This window comes from Notechis scutatus, chromosome 2, assembly GCF_049901735.1.
Source record: "Notechis scutatus isolate UNSWTSFEM ecotype Mainland chromosome 2, rNotScu1.2, whole genome shotgun sequence".
In the NCBI taxonomy this organism is placed as follows: Eukaryota; Metazoa; Chordata; class Lepidosauria; order Squamata; family Elapidae; genus Notechis; species Notechis scutatus.
The window spans coordinates 256,931,695-256,954,180 of record NC_142010.1 but is presented as its reverse complement, the minus strand read 5'-3'; the positions used below and the strand labels follow the sequence as shown (position 1 = coordinate 256,954,180).

Sequence of the window (22,486 nt, the reverse complement as noted above, 5' to 3'; positions counted from 1 at the left end):
TCCTGAGCTTCTGGTCTCTTCTCTTACGGGGAAAATAATGTCACATGGGGGTCCTGGATGCTCTCTGAGGTTGGTTGCTTTTTTGCAGACATTTCATTGCCAAACTAGGTGACATCATCAGTGCTAGTAGGGAGTGGGGTTTGCTCTCATTTTATATATTCATGGCTTGTCCTGTTAGCGGGAGTATTAGTGGTCTTGATGGTTCCTTGGTTGGGCTGTTCTTCATTGCTAGCTTGTTTGTCTGAGTTGGTAGTTGCCTGTTTGGAGTCTTGTGTACTTCCTGATTTGTTGGTCTAGTATTAACCCTTGTGTTAATTCTCTCCTTATTTGGGTGTTGATTGCTGTTGAGGAGTTGTTTTAGTCGTTTTGTTTTCTTACTGGCTTTTTGTTTGTCTCTTTTGAATGGTATGTAGATATTGTTTATCTCAATGTGCCAATTAATGGCTGATTTGTCTTGAATGCCAGGAATTCTCTGGTGTTTTTGGACTTGGCTTGGTCTAAAATGCTCAGTTTCCCAGTTGAAACTATAGCTGAATCTGTCTACATGTTCTGGAGTTTTCATCATGCCCTCTGACTTCTAGCTGGTGTTCATGACAACTAATGACAAGGCTTTCCCTGCCTGGATAACGGAGAGCTAAAATGTCTTCCTATCTTGTCATAATCAGGATGACTACACGGATAACATTGAAAGTGTCCTGACAATATACACAGAAATAGAATGGAAAGGATTCCAACATCCATCCACAGACTAGTGATTTTTGTTTACCAACTCAAGGGGCAACTTAAAAGACAGTTTCCAAAGGATTTGTGTTCTCCCCTGTGTATATTTATACACTTGCATTCTTTCTGATAAAGTCATTCTGGGGTTAACTGAGGGGTGTGTTTGCTGCTGCTGCTGTTTCTTGTCAAATATTTGCAGAGTTTATGATAACTATTACCATATCTCACAGAGTTTCTTAACATTAAATGTTTCACAACATTTAGCAGCAGAAAATGACTAAACAGTCAAAATGAGGTTGAATTAAGCAACCTTTTAATTTGCTTAAACTGACACTTAACGTTTTTGCTTTGCCTTGCCCACGGGAAGCCTCATTTCCCAGGATGAACGGATGGGTTTGAATAAGCTCAAACCTGCCAGCTGATATTGAAGTAAACCTCTGATCAATAAGTAACCAGGAGCCATGGTGGTGCAGTGGTTAGAATGCAGCACTGTAGGCTAACTCACTGCTCAACTGCCAGGAGTTCGATCCTGACCGACCGACTTAGGGTACCAACTTAGGGCAAGTATATTTGGTAAGCCTGTCAAAGTTAACCAACGTCTTTTTGTGATGACCTAAATTATGATAAACAGAAGAAATGAGAATGTCACTGCTCTGATCAGCTAGTTGTAGGGCTTTTACCCAAGAAGAGTCCTGCCTCTTTAAGGACTAGGTACCACCAAAGGAAGATGCTTCCTTCATTAACCCTTCTTTCCTATGTGCCAAAGAGCAATGTCAGAATTTATTAGAGCGTCATGGTGGTGCAGTGGTTGGAATGCAGTACTGCAGGCTAATTCTCCCAACTGCCAGCAGTTTGATTTTGATCATTTCAAGGTTGACTCAGCCTTCCATCCATCCGAGATCGATAAAATAAGGACCCTGGTTGTTGGACGCAATATGCTGATTTTGTAAACTGCTTAGACAGGGCTGTAAAAGTATTATGAAGCGGTATGTAAGTCTAAGTGCTATTGCTATTTACCATTTATCAAAACCCAACTAAAATATCTTGCCTTCTGCACAACAAAATTGTCACCAGGCAAAATTTTAGCATGTTTCTGCACAAATCGAGACAAATAAGTTTCCAATATTTGAAGGGTTGCCACAAGTAAGAAGGAGTCAACCTATTCTCCAAAGCACCTGAAGGAAGAACAAGAAGCAATGGATGGAAATTGATCAAGGAGAGAAGCAACCTAGAATTAAGGAGAAATTTCCTGAGAGTAAGAACAATTAATCAGTGGAACGGCTTGCCTCCAAAAGTTATAGGGACTTCAACACTGAAGGTTTTTAAGAAGAGATTGGACAGCCATTGTCTGAAATGGTATGTCATGCCCCTGTTGGAATCTGATTCCGAGGGGGAGATTGAGCAGCTGACAGGGAGTGGGAGTGTGGCTCCGGTGGCTGTGGAAGAAACTGGGGAAGGGCACAGTCTGGCTGGGAAGAACAGGGGAGAGGTAGAGCAAGGCAGAGGGAATTCAGAGGAAGACCCAGACCCACCCCCTCTTCATCCTAGGGCACGCAGGGAGGAACGGAGAAGGGAGCAACGTGAGTTGCGTGGCTTACGGGGGAGGAAAGGGCCCTGATTCCCTTCATTAGTTGCAGCTGGGAAAACAGTATTTAAAAAGCTGCGCACAGCAAAGTTGCTGGAAGCAAACAGTGAGTTATCTCTGTTTGTGGAGGTTTATCTGGGTTCCTGGCATCTTCCCAACTGTGTGTGTTTTGTTGGCCTTTGAAGTCTGCAATTCCTTATCCTGCCCTGTCCAGTTAATTGCTGCAGTGTGGTTTGTGTGGATTTTTATTTACAGTTTATATGTACTTTGTTTTGGGGCTAAATTTCCTTCACTTAAAGACTGTTCTTGGGAGAGTTTTTTCTCCAGCCGAAGGTAACTGGACATTGGGGGGCAAAGTTGGAGGTATTAAAGGGACTTTTCTTACTTATGTGACTGTGTTGCCTTTGTGCCACTCCCTGGGTCATCACATGGTATAGGGTTTCATGCTTGAGCAGGGGTTTGGACTAGAAGACCTTCAAGGTCCCTTCCAATTCTGTCATATAAAGAAGGGTTAATGAAGGAAGGGATAGGGAGAGATACTGCTGCATCTTCCTTTGGTGGTACCTAGTCCTGTCCTATTGTCCTCTCCTCATCTCCAAAGCCTCGTGTCCTTTTGCTAGTTTGGTCCAAGTATTACAAGGCTGGGACCACTCTTTCCTATCAAGCTTTTTCAGTCAAACGGGGCAGAAAAAAATGCCTCTGGCCATCTCCCCCTATCAAGGCAGGAAAAATCCATTTCCTCATCCACAGCTAGTCAATCACTTCTGTCTTCTAAGATAAGTAGGCACAACAAACTTTTCTATTATCTGTGGACTGTCGTAAAGGAAATAGTTCTGAATCCTTTTGTCCAAAAGTCACACTTGAACTCCCCGTGACTTCTGCACAACTCCAGAGCCCAGCCAAGAGCCACCCAAGTGGTCTGAAGACATCAAAATGTATGGCAACTTTCCACACAGTATCAGTTCTTTTAAGACAGGCACAGACATCATCATAGAAAAAAAAAAGATAGGGAACATAAATATTTATTATTTTGCTGTATGTTTGTATTTCTCAACCTTGGCAGCTTTAAGATGGGGTGGACTTCAACACCACACTGGCTGGGGAATTATGGGAGTTGAGGTCTACCCTTCTTAAAGTTGCCAAGGTTGACAAACACTGCTTTATATACTTTCCCTTAGTAAGGGACATTTATTATGTACTTTGTATGTAAAAAATAAGTTAAATACCCCAACTTATTTTTAATCCTAGGCTTAACTTTTAGCCTTAAATATGTCTTCCAAAGTAACTTCCATGGATATTATAGTGCTTTAATTATACCTTCCTTACGATCCTTCACACACATGCAAAATAATTAACCTATTCCCTCCAGTCGTATTATGAAATTAAAGAGACCATATAATCAACTATCCACAAGAAAATAACAATGAAATACGTAAGACCTACCAGTAATTTATCACATTCCCTTTCTTTTAAAAATACCCTGTATTAAAGCAACATAAAAGGTAGCTATTTTTAGGATTTTCCATTAAAGGGGTCAGACGTCCTGTTCTTCAACCAACCTTTTGTCAAAACCCAGAGGGAAAGAACAAAGTGAAGCAGAATGCATTCAGGGAAGCATACTGTGTTGGGTTGTTGTTGGGTTTTCTTTTTTAGCAAATTCTGCTTTAGATTTGATGCTTTCCAGCAAGAAAACAATACACCATGTGTAACAGCACTGAATCTTGGTAGTTACTTGGAGGAAAAGTTCTCCTCCAGGATAATTAAATGGCAGGTGGGGATTAAATGAATCCCAACAGTTTCCGGTTGTGAAAATATCTTCACATGGTCAATCAATTCATATCTTAAAAAAAAATGGATTTGCCACAAGACAATTTGCTCTTAACAGCAAATTAGTTCTTTTTAAAAAAATCTATTAATCCTATACAAGCACAGTTTTACTGTTGTTAAAGGAACCTGTTTTGGTTTGGTTTGGTTTGGTTTGGTTTGGTTCGAAGTGTATCCCTTATTCACGTACTTCACCCCTCCAAAACAGAATTGGGAAGGTCAAAAATTGCAGGAAGATTAGAGGAAATTCATTCCTTCAGTTGCATCCATGATACCAGGAATGGATAGAGCTGCCCTTGCAGAGATGAATGGCATGCAAGTTGGATGGGTGGATGGATGGATGGAAAAACGAAGGCGTTATCTTGCTTCTATTGCAGGGGTGTCAAACTGACTTTCTTCGAGGACCGGATCAGCATTGAGTAGTTCTCCTCCACGGGTTGGCCGGAGGTGGGGAGGGGAGAACGGGACGGACTCTTCCTCAGACCCCTCCCGGCACGGGGGCAGTGATGATGCACAGCCTTCTCAGAGTCCATTTTGGCTGCCAGAGGCACTGCGGGCCGGTCCTTTGCTACTTCCAGGCCAACCCCGCAGGCCAGATTTAAGTACCCTGTGGGCCACAACTGGCCTGCGGGCCTTGAGTGTGACACCCCTGTTCTATTGTACTGATTCACATAAAGCAGACTGTGTAAAATGGTTTCTCCTTTTTCCTCCTTCCCTTCCTCTTCCATCTCCTTCCATTTTATTATTATTGCATTATATTTTTATCTCGCCCTCTTTAATATATATTTGGGCAACTTTTTGGTCAACTTATTATCGACTTATTATTACTCACCTAAGGCAAAAAGTAATGTGACTGGAATTAAAAAATGGGACACACAGAGTAGGCAGAAGACTAATCTAAACAATGAACACATGAATGAATGATTCCCGTTGTAATTGATATCCCCAAGAGGCATTAAAGAAAGTTTGTTTATGGTCAAGAAGCCTGAGTTAATCTTAGGGTTATGTCGGGAAACCATTACTGTTTAAACAAGCTCACTTAACAAAAACGGTTCCCATACATACAATACATCATGCAGCATGATAAATATAATCATTGATAGCAAAACCTTCAGGGAGACAGAATAACAAAACAAGAGTGATTCAGATGGAATGCCAAGCCCTGATCCTGCAAAAGGATGAGCAACCTTTTGGCATCCAGAGGTCCCACTTCGTTCAGGAAGCAGCCACGGCTGTTGTGAATGCAGTTGTAACATGTAATACTATCAAAGTCTGTATGGGATGGAAGAAGAGAAAGGCTTACCTATCTTATCCCCCATCCAAGCCCCCACCCAATGAAAAACAAGGGGACATTAGGCACCCATTTCTGGTTGGTTGGTTGTTGTAATTTTAAAAGCATGTCAGGAAAAAAAAAGTCTGTAGAATCTCAGAGTAAATGCTTACTCCTGGTTTGTTGCTGTTAGTCACAAAGTCGTGTCCAACCCATCACGACCCCATGGACAGTGTTCCTCCAGACCTTCCTGTCCTCTACCATCTTCTGGAGTCCATTTAAGCTCACGTCGACGGCTTCAGTGACTCCATCCAGCCACCTCATTCTCTGCCGTCCCATTTTTCTTCTTTTGCTCTCAATCTTTCCCAGCATTAGGCTCTTCTCCAGTGAGTCCTTCCTTCTCATTAGGTGGCCAAAGAACTTGAGTTTCATCTTCAGGATCTGGCCTTCTAAATAGCAGTCAGCACTCCTGGTTTAGTGACAGGTAAATAAACCTCACCTTCCTATGTTCCCATCCTTCTGCTCCCTGGAACACTTTCAGACAAGGATAAACTTTGATCTGCTCGCAGAATGGGTTTAACAAGACATTCAGATGCCCCAGCAGGGCTGGTTCTAAATCCAGAAGGATTTAGAGGAGATAAAGGAAGAGCATCTGTATCTATTTCATTAGACATGTGTGTGCTGAGAAGATATCCCAGCTTGAGTACAACAGGAAAACATATACACAGTATATATGACTGCAATTCTCGACAATGTTGTGGTATTTCATTAAGGAAACAATTTACATTTGAAGTATCTTAACTGAGCAATTGAAACATCCACTCCAAAAATAAATTACTCAGCTACCATACATCAGCACCATCTAGTGTTCAAGACATTTTTCTGAACCTTTTTGACTCTCAAGTTATTATTTAAAACACTATATATATAATTACAATATAAAAAGTACTGTTAAATACTTATTGAGCACCAAGATGTGATGACACGGAATCCAAATATTTGTTTGTTCACATTATAATAAGAAAGATTTAAGAAATAGAATGAAAGCTTCCCATATCAAGAAAAAATAATCAGGAAAGCAGGAACAGTCAGAATTAAGAGGAGAAAGAGAGACTTTTGGCTCCTTGCAAGGAAAGCAGCAGAAGCAGCAGAAGTCTTTCTTTCTCTCCCCCAAACTCCGCCAGAAATGAGTCTTTGTGAGACTTGTCGCGTGGATGCAGCCTCTTGGAGCAGGATGCCTTGCAAGGTCCCAAAGACTCATTTCTGGCGGAGTTTGGGGGAGAGAAAGAAAGACTTTTTGCTGCTTTCCTTGCGTGCAGCCAAAAGCAAATGAAGAAGAAAGTCATTAGTGTAGAAGAGACCCACATGAATCCCCAAGAAAACCAGGCAATGTTTGTTAGTCAACTTATTCAACTAACAATGGTACCTTGGTATGGCCATGAAACTCATCGAATTTGGTACTCAGTGCATTTTGATGCGAACATTTTGTCCTGCTACTCACTGTTTGTTTGGTACTCAACGCACAAGCTTGATGTCAACTAAAAAGATACTTCTTTGGTCTTTTTAGCTGCCAGAAAAAGGGAGTGGGGGAAAACATTCTTGAAATGCTTAGATAATCACCTCGGCAGCCCAAAGTTGTTGGAGCATTAGAAAGTTATTGGAGAGCATGATGGATGACTCTTGGAGATGGATGTGTCCCATTGGAGAAGTCACATCGGGGGGGGGGGAGGGAAGACCAGGATCAAGGGGGAAATGTATGATGTAATTTAGTATCGGCTGCACCCTGCCACGCGTCAACATGGCAACTTCTAATAAGCCAATTTACTTTTCTCTGAGATGCGGCTAGAAACTTTTGATTTGAATGAGGGTGGATTTGCTGGAGCCGACACTAGAACTTGTAGGTGTCAGCTGACTTGTGACACACTACATTATTCCTTATGGGAAAAATACATTTGGCATTTATTGTTTTTGGTACTTATGGTGCCTACCTGGAAGCAATTAACAATGATTTCTAAGATACCACTGGATTCAACATTAAATAATTGAGAGTGTGCCATTACAGAATAGTCCACAATTTGCAACCATTCATTTAGTGACCATTTGAAGCTACATTGGCATGGAAAAAAAGTGACTTATGACCAGTTTTCACACTTATGACCATTGTGGCATATCCATGGTCATGTGATCCAAAATTTGGGCGCTTGGCAACCGGCATGTACTTATGTACGACAGTTGCACAGTCCTGAGGTCACGTAACCAGCAATATTCATGTAAGCTGGCTGTTGACAAGCAAAGTCAATGGGGGTAGGTGGGGGTTGTTTAGCCAGATTAGCTTAATGACTGCATGATCCACGTCACAACTGCAGTGTGTCAACTCGTAAAGCATTCCTGGCCTGCTCTTGAGTTGCCACAGGGCCAGGTGGGTGGGTGGGGGGGAACTGATGTAGAAGCTCGGTTGCTATGACCAGAAACACATACCTTTCTCCAGATTGTACCCCAGGTTACTAGAGCAAGCCAGAGTGGCGTGCCAGCGCGAAAGTGCTCTGTTGGAGAATATGATTTATGACACACCCTGGGAGGAGTGGGGGAAACAGGGTCATAGGTGAGAAGTAAATTACGTGGGGCAGAGCCAACTGCACTTGGGAAAGTACTTACAGGTTGCTCCTAATAAATAATTGGATTTCTTTTGAAACTTGGCTCGAGGCTCATGAATTAATTAGGGCATCCATCGGAAGCCTGACACAGTGTTTCACTTAACAACTGTGGCAAAAAAATGGGGCAAAACTCACTTAACATCTGCCTTGCTTAGCAGCAGAAAATTTGGGCTCAGTTGTGGTTGTAAGTTGAAAAAAAGAGTCTTCAGAGTGAACAAAGTTGATATTCTATGGCACAATACTATTATAGAATCTGCTTTCATTACTAAACATTATTGCTAAATGTGTAGCACCTACCTGTTTGTTGGAATAGTAAAGCTAAAAGAAAGCAACTGATTCCAAAACGGGTCATTCTCAGAGATGGCCTCTCGTCCTGACAGTTTCTTTAAATATTCATTTTCTGGAAGGTCACGGATGCTGCTGCTTGCTGCCCCCATCTTCTTATTAATCCAGTCTTCACTTTTCAAGGTTTCATGTCATTGATGAAAAGCCTGCATACAGACTGAGGAAAGTGAAAATACAATAACATCGTCACCTGTAGTTTGTCTGGAAATACATACGAAGTGCTATAAAAGCAAGAGTTATAAAACCATAACGCAGAGCACCAAAATCAGAAATCCCAAGAATCTTTCTCAAAAGGAAGGAAGGAAGGAAGGAAGGAAGGAAGGAAGGAAGGAAGGAAGGAAGGAAGGAAGGAAGGAAGGAAGGAAGGAAGGAAGGAAGGAAGGAAGGAAGGAAGGAAGGAAGGAAGGAAAGAAAGAAAGAAAGAAAGAAAGAAAGAAAGAAAGAAAGAAAGAAAGAAAGAAAGAAAGAAAGAAAGAAAGAAAGAAAGAAAGAAAGAAAAATAAAAGTCAAAAATAAAATGTACAGGCATGGGGTGAAAGTTAATAGCTAGTTGTTAATGTTTAAGATCTTGGAATTCAGCAATACTTGATTATAAATTGAATACAGGTATATTTCTGGGTAGGTAGAAACAGGACTGCACTGTTAATGAACAAAACAATGCATATGTAAAAATAATAATTATTCAGAGATGGTTCATGCCAAATGAAATTAGCACCTATTGGCAGAGTCGAATGTGCTGCCTTCTCACTAATAAAACCTCCCTATTCTATTCACAACAGAGATTCTTAGTTGTCATTTATGAATGCTCTAGTACCATGATGTCAAACCTATGGCACGGGCGCCACAGGAGGCACGCAGAGCCATTTGTTGCCAGCATGCGAACAGCAGGCAAACTTACCTCACTGCACATGCATGCGCCTCACAGCTGATTTTCGGCCTGTTTGAGGCCTTTTTTGGCCTCCCAGAGGGTTGAGGAAAGCCTTTGCAGGCCGAAAAATAGGCCTGTTTCATCACTTCCTGTATTTCCAGAAATACCGGAAGTGATGAAACAGGCCCGTTTTTCAGCCTGCAAAGGCTGTCCTCAAGCCTCTGGGAGGCCAAAAAAGGCCTCAAATGGGCCTAAAATCAGCTGGGAGGCACAGTGCAGGTAAGGGGGCGGGAGGATTGCACGTGCATGTGCAGGGGGTGGGTGTGCACGCATTGCCTTCTGGGTGCTGGCATGTGAGCGAGCGCACACAAGCATGCACACAATTTTTTGGCACAAGAGCCCAAAAAAGTTAGCCACCACTGTTCTAGTATAAAAGAGGACAAAAGCTTGTCATATTTAATTGAAATTTAGAATGTGTGTGTATAAAAAAAAAGAAATAGAGATCGTACAATTAATCTCTACCCATTGGCCAAGAATCTACCTCTGGGATATGCAAGCACTTAACTAGGTTAGCTAGCATTCTCTGGCAGACTTAGAGACGTTTCTTGAATTATTCTTTAAAAGCTCTGAAGTTTCTAAAAGCATGACACTGATGGAAATGCAATCCCCTCTCAAGAATTCCTAGAACGTTATCATATGGATTTTATATCCAAACCAAACGCATGTATTACAATTCTGAAACACTTGTGTATTTAACATAATGTCAGTTCTAAGAGCATGGTTGCCAAATCATAGAAGCAAGCAAACATACAGGTTTTAATCTCAATGTCTAGTTGAGATCATCCAAGGAGGAAGATTCAATATTGTGATGTTCAATAAATACAGTATTTAATAGAGGCTTATTGGTCCTCAGAGTTCGCTAGCACAAATTCTCTTGGAAAGGGAAACAAACAAACAAAAAAGGCACAAGGTGCCCAGCTTTCCACTAAACATAGATTTAGAGGGAGTTCCCCAACCTTTCCCAGTTGCAATCCAGAACGGGAGAAGGGGGAAAAGAAGGAATGGTTTTGTGGGAAGGGCGAGCGCATGTGTGCATGCGTACGTACCTGCGATTTTTGTGGTGACGCTTGTGTGAGCGGGGCTGAAAGTGTCCAGGATGAGGCTCACGTGAACGGGGCTGCATGCGCATGCAGAGGTGCGCACACCGGCCAGCCACTCATGCGGCCCAGTGGCAACTAGCCTGTGGCCTGGTAGTGGCCACAGCCCACAGAATGGAGACCCCTGTTCTAGTCCAATGGCATTATGCCATATGGGGCCACCTTGGTCTACCACTGAGATTGATTGAACAGTTGGCAGTTTGAGACCCAAGTACAACGGGGTGACCCATGTTCCTTTCCTAGTTCCTACCCATCTAGCTGTCATGCCCTTGTTGGAGTCTGATTCTGAGGGGGAGATTGAGCAGCTGACAGGGAGTGCGAGTGTGGCTCCAGTGGCTGTGGAAGACACGGGGGAAGGGCACAGTCCGACTGGGCATTCAGAGGAAGACCGAGGGCCCCCTCTTCATCCTAGGGCACGCAGGGAGGAACGGAGAACGGAGCAACATGGTTTACAGGAGAGAAAAGGGCCCTGATCCCTTTCATTAGCTGCAGCTGGGAGAACAGCATATAAGTAGGGCATTTGCACACAGCACCTTGTTGAGACTTATCTAGGTTTTGGCGTCCTCCCAATTGTGTGTGCATTGTTATCTTTTGGAAGTCTGCAATTTATTATCCTGGCCTGTCGAGTTAATTACTTCAGTGTGGTTTGTGTTGGTTTTTTGATTTCTAATTTATCTGTACTTTGGGTTCGGACTGCATTTCTTCCCTTCATAGGCTGTTTTTGGAAGAGTTTGATCTCCAGCCGAGGATAATTGGACATTGGGGGCCAAGTTGGAGTTATTAAAGAGAATTTATCGATTTTTGTGACTTTGTTATTTTTGTGCCACACCTTGGGTCATCACACTAGCAGTTCGAAAGCAAGTAGATAAATAGGTACCACTTTGGTGGAAAGATAACAGCATTCCGTGAGCCTTGGCATATAGTTATGCTGGCCACATGACCACGGAAATGTCTTTGGACAATGCTGGTCCCTCAGCTAGGAAATGGAAATAAGCACTGTCCTTCCCCCAGAGCGGATATGACTGGATAGGGGTAACCTTTACCTTTACAAATTGTGCCATAAAGTTATAGTCTATGTCAGTGTGTCAAACTCAAGGCCCGGGGGGCAGATCTGGCCCATGGGGTGCTTAGATCTGGCCCGCAAGGCCACCCTGGAAACAGCAAAGGACCAGCCTGCGGTGCTGCTGCCAGTGAAAACAAGAGCTTGGGAGGGCTGCTGCAGCTGAAAACAGAGCTTGCAAGAGCTGCTGGCTGCCCTCCTGAGCTCCATTTTGGGTGACAGAGGGTTGCAGGAGGCTGTCGCAGCTGAAAACGGAGCTCGGGATTTTGCTGGCAGAGTGCTCGAGCCATCACAGGCGCCCCCAACATGAATGACATAGAGTTGGCCATGCCCATCCTGCCCCACCGAGGTCAAACATAACCCTGATGCGGCCCTCAATGAAATCAAGTTTGACACCCTGCTCTATGTAATCCTCACATTCTTTTTCATGTAAAGGAAAGCAAAGAACCAATATGAGTTTCTGGGCAGTAATAAAGCCGAGGGAATAAAGTTTTGCTTCCTCTTTTAAACACGACCCAGAGATAAGCTAGAGTTGCTGTATTTTTCTCATCATGTTTTGGATGGAGTACAAAGGAAGCAAATATTTGAAGTTAGAAAAAAAATGTATCTGGGATAACGAGGGAGAAATTTAAACCACTTTGAGACCCAAATGAATTGTAAGGGTGTACAAACAGCAACACTCTGGCATGTCTCTTGAAGCACAAGGTTAAACTTAATACTATTCCAGCAGATTAAATTAACATAATTGTTTGGGAGAATATGAATGAGAAATTCACTTATTTGCTTTCTGTAAAGTACGATAAGACCAAAAAGGTGACCCTCAGAACACAAAAGGAAAAATAAATTCGGAAAGCCCACAAAAAGCCAAAAGCAAATGTTTCATTTCACCTTCAACACGTTATTTTATTACTGTGCTTCAACGTACAGGTGTTTCTTATACAAACATCCTATTTGAAGATCATAAAACCTTTCATATACCCCCCAAAAATAATCCTTCTTACCTTCTGAATTTCAGATTGATTGTCTTGCTTGGTGAATTTCAGTCTTCCTGTAGAAGAGAACATAACTATAAGATGGGTATTATGAAGTTAATCAAGCAGCAAGGTCAAGCTTTCAACCAACAAATGCTCCGTCCTACACATTGGTAAAAAAAATCAGAACACCAAATACAAGCTATGCGGATACGACCTCATTGACGACCCTTACTCTGTCAAGGACCTCAGAGTTCTCATATCAAATGACCTAAGCGCCAGAGCTCACTGTAACAGCATTGCCAAAAAGGCATTAAGAGTTGTAAATAAATCTTACAAAGCTTCTCCTCCAGAAATACAGAATTGCTAACTAGGGCATACAAAACCTTTGCTAGACCAATACTTGAATATAGCTCATCTGTCTGGAATCCGCACTGTATATCAGACATTAATACAATTGAGCAAGTCCAGAAGTATTTCACGAGTACTACACTCCTCTGCTCGCAACAGAATACCCTACGTCACCAGGCTTGAGATTTTGGGCTTGGACAACCTTGAACTACGCCGCCTACGGTTGGACTTAAGCGCAGTACACAAAATTATCTGCTACAATATCCTACCAGTCAATGACTATTTCAGCTTCAACCGTAACAATACAAGAGCACATAACAGATACAAACTCAATGTAAACCTCTCCAAACTTGATTGCAGAAAGTACGACTTCAGCAACAGAGTGGTCAATGTTTGGAATGCACTACCTGACTCTGTTGTTACATCCTCTAACCCCTACTCCTTTAACCTCAAACTATCCACGATTGACCTCACCCCATTCCTAAGAGGTCTGTAAGGGGCGTGCATAAGCGCACAAGCGTGCCTACCATCCCTGCCCTATTGTCCCCATTTATTTGTACCTATTTCCTGCATTCTTACTCATGTTTATACTTATACCTATCATGTTGTAAGCAATTGACAAATAAAATAAATGAAATAAAACATGTATGCAGAAAGTCATCCTCACAACCCATCCAGAATTGCTAGATGGTTAATGAGTAACTTTTCTTTAACACTCTAATGCATCCTGCCACAAGCAGTTTAATGCTAATGCAAACATCACCATCAGCCACTGATATGGAAGAGTCAAAGAGCTTTTGTCAAGGTATATCAAAGAATTCTAAAAGCTAATTTAAATAACATATCCACTGCACTTTCTACATCTCCTATATTGTACAAGGAAGTTGTATCAGCTAAGGCTGCAAGGCTACATGTGGCTGCCCAAAGCTTGGGTATATCCACAGGAGAGCTACAAATAAAATTAGCATATAGGTAGTCCTTGACTTACAGCCATTTGTTTTGTGACCGTTTAAAGTTAGGCTGAAAAAAGTGACGTGACCATTTTTTTCACTCTTACAAGGGAGTTGAAGTCCACATATCTCAAAGCAGCCAAGGTTAAGAAACACTGCTTTTAGACTTCAACCCCCAAATCTTAATTTTACAGCCTTAAACTTGTTCACAAAACCACCTTGCAAAATTAATTTGTGAGCAAATAGGCTGCCAATCCCTGAAATGGAGGATGAACAATTTTTACAATAAAATGGGTTCTACATTTCTGGGGAGAAACAAAAAGCTTTGTGATTGGAACGTGCTGGTTATTAACATCCAGCATCTTTTAAGTCTCCTCTTTGCTTCATGATACCAAGAAATACAACCTCAGGCAAACAAAAAAAAGCTTCAAAGAGTTTAGTTTAAAATGTACAGCAAGAATTGTAAATTAAATATGTATTACAAATTGAATCCGAATCACACGCCAAGAATTGCAGGCTGAATTTGTAAAGAACGCTACATCTAAAACTTGTTGTTCTAGGCGTTTATGCGTTTAGCGTTCTAGATTCCACATACCAGTTGTTTCTTGGCCAGTCGAAGAGGTATGGACTTTGGTGCTTTGGTAAACAAGTTGACCCCTTCTTCTTTGTGGCAACCTCTCGAATACTGGAATACTGCTATCATTGTCATCCCTAGACCTTCTTTTCTCTAGACTAGCCAAACCCAAATCCTGCAACCGTATGTTTTAGTCTCCAGGCCTTTGATCATCTTAGTTGCTCTTCTTGACACTTTTTCCAAAGTCTCAACATCTTTTTTGTAATGTGGTGGCCAAAACTGGATGCAGTATTCCAGGTGTGGCCTTACTAAGGCTTTATAAAGCAGTACTAATACTTAATGTGAGTTTGATTCTATGTCACTGCTGGCTCATATTTAAGTGATTGTCCAATAGACTCCAAGGTCCCTCTCAAAGTTAGTTTTTGAGCCAGGTTTTGCCTAATCTGTACTTGGGCCTTTATATAACATTAATTATACTAATTCTATATACCGTATATATATAATATTGATTCCATAACCACAGTTATAGAATTGTATTCCTGAACAAGCTACTGTATCCTTAAATAAAAAATGCCACCCTGAATCAATCATGCACTTCCTGTCATGAATCCATTTCCTTCCTTTGAAATGTTGTTGGTTTTTTAAATTCAGAATAGAAAACATGTTGCTGCAACAAGATGTCATTTGGAATATTTTGGCTGGGAAGCCACAGAAATGCAAGCGGGGTGTCCTTGGCAACCAGCTGCAGCGTCTGTGGATGTCATTTCTGCCAGAATGAGCAGATGGTGGGAAGGAGGATTTATCCAATTTTTAGTCTCTAAAAATTTATCTGCAGCAAATGGGGAATGAACGTTTAGGTCTGTAGACCATCGAGTTTCAATCAATTGAGGGAACAAGGAAACCGGGAGGTCTTATGTGATTTCCATGGTTTTGTTGACAACTTTTAAGGCAGCAAAAAGTATGTACACATACTATGGGTTAAACTGTAATGGGATTTATGTTGTGAACTGAAACCATAGTTTATCAAGGTGCAGTGTTTCTCAACCTTGGCAACTTAAAGATGTGTAGATTTCAACTCCCAGAATTCCCCAGGGATGTGAAGTTCACACCTCTTCAAGTAGTAGGTAGTATTAGCTCCAAGGAAGAGTGTGCTTGAACAAATGAAAAGGTTTAAGATATTAGGAAGAGCTTGGCAACAAGCAGCCTAGCTTGTGTTAATGTCACATTCTCGAATGAATGAATGAATGAATGAATGAATCCATCCATCCATCCATCCATCCATCCATCCATCCATCCCCTTTTGGGATATGGCTTTACCAGCATCTACTGTTACTGAAACTGATTCTTTACCCAGCTATCTTTTTCATCATTAATTTCCTCTTTAGGCAAAATACTATAGGTATTGAACTAAATGGAAAGAGGTGATCTGATACATAGAGAGTGAAATAGTTTTACATGCGAAAGTGAAAAACAGATGTCTAAAACAGCCATGGGAGAAAGACATGGCTGCTTTAATAATTTGAAAATACACATTTTGGTGTGTAAGGAATTGGCGTATAATCAAATTATTATATATTTTAAGACTTTATAATTGGAATTGAAGGGTAGAGAGAATATGTGTGTTGTCAGGATTCCGGCAATCGCTCTAATTAAATCATGATTCTTGAGCCAAACTTCAAAAAACTTCAAAGGATTCATTAGAGGCGACATACTGGCACTGCCCTGAATGAAGCCAATTCTGGCATACGTAATTTACAGTAACCTGTGAGCCTGTTTCCCCCCTCCCCCCTGGGTGTCTCATAAACCAGATTCTCCAGTTGAGCACATTCACAGGCTGGGTGTCACGATTCACATTCTCCAATTAAATATATTCCCAGCCAAAAGCTCTGGTATTTTAGTTACAATCTTTTAAAGATAAGAGTTGGAATGTACTTTCGCTTCCAAAATGCTGCATTGCTCTTCCAGATATCCTTCCTCCCTTTTTATGGCAACTACTAAAATAGGCATAGGAATGTTTTATGAGTTGACCCATGTAACAAGATGATATATTTTAAAATGAACTAAATAGTTTCCTTTTCCTACAATAAATGTATACTATGCACTGACCTGGTAATAAGAGAAACATTAGAAATAAAAATGCTTTTAAAAGATAAAAGAATTTTGGCGACAGAAGGTCAGGACCTCCAAGTTGGGTGGCATGCCTTTCTATGGGATAAAAAGAATAAGATCCACTCCTATTTCCATAGACATTTGATAAGGGATTCACTTTTACAAACATGGGAGAAAATTTAAAAAAGCATTATTTGAAAAGACCAAACTGGATCTCACCTATGGAAGCTATACTATATCCAAATACAAGGGACACTAAAAAAATGATTAGATATAAAGAATTGGTAGATGAACAGGGGGAATTAAAAACACTGGATAAACTAAAAGAACAAGGGATAATATTAGACTGGTGGCTATATTTGCAAATTCAAACTAAATTTAAGAAAGATGTAAAGGAGCTAGGGATAAAGATTTACAAAAATTGGACCAAATCTTGACAGGCAAGGATATAAAATTTATAACACGAACATATAATTATTTACTGGAGGTAGAGCTAGAGGAGGAAATTGTTAAGGGACCAATGATTGCGTAGGCGAGAAATGTGGGTCATAATATAAATTTGGATGAGTGGGAAAAGACTTGGACCGAGAACTGGAAGCTGACTTTGTCGACAGCATTCAAACAAAATCAATATAAAATGTTTTGTAGATGGCACTTAGCGCCGGCATGACTGGCAAAAATGTATCCAACCTTGAAATCAGAATGCTGGAAGTGCAAGCAAAAGAAAGGAACGTTTTTCCATATGTGGTAGCAACGTATAGAGGTCAAAAAATACTGGAAGAAAATACAGAGATGGCTTTTTGAGATTACAAAATATAAATTGAAATTGGAACCCAAAACATTTTTATTGGGTATGATCAAAGGGAATTTGAGTAAAGATAAAAGATACCTTATTGTACACATCTTAACTGCAGCAAGAATCACGTTAGCACAAAATTGGAAGAGTGCTAAAATACCAACAGATGAAGTTTTGATTCAAAAAATAATGGACTGTGCTGAACTAGATAAATTCACTATGGAACTGAAAGGCAAAGAGGATCGAGAATACTATGCAACATGGGAGAGGTGGTACGAATGGGCGAAGGATAAGGATAAAAATAATGTGTAGTCACAAAGTAAGAAACATGTATATACAATGACAGAATAGCTGTTAATGGAAATGAGATTTTTGTATTTTTTGTTTTTAAAGAATAAAAATTATTTTTAAAAAAAGAAATAAATAAAAATGCTTCTATTTCTTGTTCCAGACTATTAAGATAATGCTATGCTAGAAAAGACAGAGGTTTCAGCACTACATATATGAATAAGCCTCCTTTAATTGCTATTAAAGGGAATATTGAAAAGCATTCTCATGTCTCACAGGTAATGTGCAACTTCTTGGCTCAAGGAACCAGCAGAACTAATTAACATAACGTGCAGATTATCACATTATGCAACAGGCATTCTAATAATAAGCTGACAAATGTTTACAAACTGTAAACAACATTATACAATGCAAAAGCTTGTATGCACTACCCTTATCAATGTGCCCCAATTTTGCCACTGGTTTTGTCATTCTTAGATTTCACCCACTGTATTAGATTTCTTCCAGTTATCCTATTGCGTCATATACAATTGTAAACTCCCAGTGTAGAAATATGATCCTCACAATACTCCCCTGAACAAATGCTGTTTAAGGGCAATGCTGTTTAAAACAGGGGTCTCCAACCTTGACAACTTCAGGACTTCAACTCCCAGAATTCCTCAGCTAGCAAAGCAAAGCTGGCTGAGGAATTCTGGGAGTTGAAGTCCCCAAGTCTTAAAGTTGCCAAGGTTGGAGACCCCAGGTTTAAAGGGTAACATGTAGAAAACATCCTGGCATATCTCCCAAAGATGCTTTTTCAAAAGGCAACTAAACTGTCCTGGTTTTTTTTTTCCCCTGGAAAACATTTCGCTCCTCAATCCAAATTCACACGAACCGAAGAAGCTTCCTGGATGAGAAGCGAAACATTTTCAACTATGACCTGGATGACTGAGCATTTCCATAGACATCCTGGCACCTCCACTATTTTGTGAGATAAAAGGCATTAGTCCTTCGACTTATAACCACAATTGAGCCCCAAATTTATGTTGCTAAGCGAGACATTTGTTGAGTTTTGCCCCGTTGTATGACATTTCCTGCCACAGTTGTCAAAGCGAATCCCTGCAGTTGATGAGTTGCTAACCCGGTTGTTAAGTGAATCTAGCTTCCCCATTGACTTCGCTTGTCAGAAGGGTGCAAAGAGTGATCCTGCGACCCTGAGCCACTGCAACGGTCATAAGTATGAACCAGTTGCCAAGCATCTGAATTTTGATCACGTGACCACGGGGATTCTGCAACAGTCGTAAGTGCGAAAAGTGGTCATAAGTCACCTTTTTCAGTGCTGCTGTAACTTTGAACGGTCATTAAATAAACTGTTGCAAGTTGAGGGCTACCTGTACATGAATGTACTAAGAAGGCATGTTCTATATCAGGGGTCCCCAACTCCCCCACCCCCGTCCACGACTCAGTGCCAGGCCGTGGCCCATTCAGAAATGGGGTATGGAAACGGCAGGCAAGCACGCACATGTGCTACGCTGCCTTTGTGAAAGCGGCGTGTGCACGCGCAAAACCATTTCCTCTCTCCCATCACCTCACTGCTGCCACCTCTATTGGTCCGCCAAGCTGGGAAGATTGGAAACCACTGTTACCTATATATATAAAAGCGAAATACCACTCCCGCATCATCACAAAATCCCCAGAATCGTAAAGCCTACAAACTTGAAATTTGGCACGTATATTCCTCTTGGCTTCTAGGTGCTCACTAAGAAATGATTTTTTGAAATGACCATCAGAGCATTAGTATTTCCTATATTATTATTATTATTATTAACACGCTCTGATGCTTAAGGAGTTCTACTCCCACTCCCCACCTGAAAAGAAATCTGTTCCAAATACAAAACACAAGCAGAGGAGTTTGTTTCAGTTTTAGTTTCACAGCACCAAGCAGCTTTAGTACAGAACAGTTGAGTTAAGTTCTGTACTAAATAGTTGAGCTAAGCCACAGCCAGACTCCTAGCTTTCTCCTTCTTGCTCACACAGCAAATACTGCTTCAGTTTCCAAACAGCCCTCAACTCTCACACACACACTGACAGGATGCTAGCCAGATGAATACCGATTGGATGCTGGTAGGCAGAGGCAGATTTTTTTCCTTCTTATTTTCCTCCCAAATAACTAAGCCTGACCACATAGTTTCGTAGCAAAGCATGGGTATCGAGCTAGTTATATATATTTCTACAGTCAAAATTAATTCTCTACTTCTTTTCAGCCCTCCTGAAAATAGAGGTAGTCCTTGACTAATGTCCACAACTGAGCCCAAAATGTTAAGCAAGACAGTTGATAACTGAGTGGTGCCCCATTTTATTATCTTTATGCCACAGTGAAGCAAACCACTGCAGTTGCTAAATGAATCATGCAGTCGTTAAGCCAATCTGGCTTCAGCCATTGACTTTTTGCTTGTTAGAAATCAGATGGGAAGATCACAAATGACAATCAAATGAACTGGGGACACTCTAACTCTCATAAATACACGTCAGCTGTCAAATGCCCAAATTTTGATATGGGAAGGCTGCAATAGGCCTAAGTGGGAAAAACAGTCATAAATCACTTTTTTTCAGTGCCGTTGTAACTTTGAACTAGACAACTGGTTGTAAGTTGAAGACTACTTGTAGCACTATGGTAGCGTAGCTGAAAAAGAGGTATACAGGTCATCGTGAAAATAGCTGCATACTGTTTTGTTTAATCAATCTAATAAAGCTATTGATATAATACAAAATTTTAAGGCATTTCATTACAGGTATATCAGTATATCAGGATTCTAGGTAAATGATAAAATCATTAATCTAAGAGGCAGTGCTATTTTTAGACAATTCACAACCATAATTGCAAAAGAATTCTGGTCTCATAGAAGCCACATGCAAAGTAACTGTGTAAAATCAGATACTTTTTTCTGTTTAGACTAGTTGTCAAGTGACTAAACTCTTTCCTTGCATAATCTCTCTTCGGAACAGATGATATAAGATTGTAAGAACACAGATGTCACACCTTCTCCTAAGTGAAGGCATATTCATATTAAACCTCATGTTTATGTTATGTTATGAAATGTTATGTTGCTAGTCCATATAGGATATCCCAAATGCTAAATAAATTGAAAAATCCACATGGCACGAAATGATTGAACACAGAGCATGCAACTTTTGAGGAACCAGGAGCATATATATTTTTTTCAATCAGTACTGGAATGGCTTAGGATTATATGGGTCATAAAAGTGACATCATCAGAGGGATGAAATTGATTTCTTACCTGATTGGGGAGGGAGAGTAACCAGTTTGGTCTAGTGTAGGGGTGTCAAACTCACATCATCATGGTGGCATCACATGACATAGCGGGACTTTCCCCCTCTTCGCTAAACCGGGCATGGGCGTGGCCAGCGCATTACGCATCCGGACCATGAGCCGGGAGTTTGACAGCCCTGATCTGGTGGTTAAGGGATTAGGCTAGAAAGCAGGAAGATGTTGAGTTCAAGTCCTGCCTTAACCATGAAAGCCAGCTGAGTGACTTTGGACCAGTCCCTCTCTCTCAGCCCAACTCACCTCACAGGGTTGTTGTTGTGGAGAAAATAGGGGGAGGAAGGTGTGTTGGATATGTTCGCACCATGAGTTATTTATAAAAATAATAAAGGTGGGATACAAATACATAAAAAACAAAAATAAATTAACAGGAAGATAACAGAGATTTAACACACATGTACCTATTTTATACAATTAACTCTTACAGATTCAAGGCTACATATAGGTTCCCCAAAATTCTTTTATTCTTTTATGGTAGGAAAGACCTGTGGTATAAGGGTACTTCTTTCAATTACATTTCAGTAAAAGGATGATTTCTCTGTTTAATCATGGCTATATATTGCCTTCACATTAACTTGGGGTTAACTAAACTGATTTGCATACCAGGATGGGAAATTAAATCTCCCACAGCTTCAGTGACACAATAAAACAATTGAATTCACACCACAAACTAATTCAATTTTCCAGAATTAGTTCCATGGTCTGGTTATTTTTTGAGTTCACTGAACTTAATAACATTTTACCTTATATGACCCCAGTCCTGGATTATTTCTACATATCTTATCTAGACTTTTGAGGTATATGAATCTAATTGCCATGAAAATCTCTTTTCTCTGGAGTTTTATTTACACACAGAATACTCAAAAGCCACACCATAAAATGAGGCCACAGTTCCGTAGCAGTTATTCTATATTTAGGGTTGATATATGACTTCCCAGCTCTAGGTGGACGTAGCTTGGAGAAAAGAACTAGCATTTGAATTCACAATTGGCATTGACTGGGTCCACAAAGCATACTATACTAGTGGCCAGGTTTGAAAATCTAACTTAAAAAATTTACAACCCATACTATTTATATAATAGGCTAACTTCAAACCAATTATGTTTTAGCATGTTATGCAAAGGAGGCCACTAACCTGCCTCACAGCCAGCCAGCCTTGCCTGAGTTGTGACTTCTGATTCTAAATTCAATTTGCAATTTAGCTTTCCTTGATATGGATACTGTGGCCCTCCCCAAAGACCATCATTCTGGGATTGATGATTGTTTATATTCATGTGACCTTTAACCTTTCAGAGGCAGGACAGCCCTGGGCTCTCCAGTGAGATCAAATCCCAACAGAACTGATTATAGCAGTGACAATTATGTCTATGGAGATTCTCAACCAAGTCAAGGTTGTCCCAATGGTGCTTTTCCAAAAGGGAATTGGACTTTTCTTGTGTTTTTTCTTTGAAAACATTTCGTTTCTCACTCTTGAATAAGAAACAGAAACATTTTTCAAAGAAAAAAAACCCTTTTTTTCTTTGCCTTTTGGAAAAACACCATTGGGTCAATGACCAGCAACTTATATATTGCTTTGAACAAAGCTCAAAGAGAACCTAGAATACAAAGTAAGTACAAATATTCCTCAACTACAACAGTT

The 22,486-nt window shown here is 40.7% G+C and overlaps 1 protein-coding gene across 11 annotated transcripts in view; it reads right to left on the bottom strand.

The window, feature by feature from the left end:
- The window catches only part of DYM (dymeclin), a 250,890-nt gene that overhangs the window by 227,132 nt on the left and 1,272 nt on the right, over positions 1-22,486 (bottom strand). For all 11 annotated transcript variants that reach the window (XM_087958660.1, XM_087958661.1, XM_087958655.1 and 8 more), the window contains exons 2-3: positions 12,485-12,531; positions 8,351-8,555 (exon numbers count right to left, since the gene is read on the bottom strand). In XM_087958660.1, coding sequence (XP_087814786.1) covers positions 8,351-8,490 — 140 coding nt within the window. In that variant the 5' untranslated portion in view covers positions 8,491-8,555; positions 12,485-12,531. The remainder of the gene's footprint in view (positions 1-8,350; positions 8,556-12,484; positions 12,532-22,486) is intronic.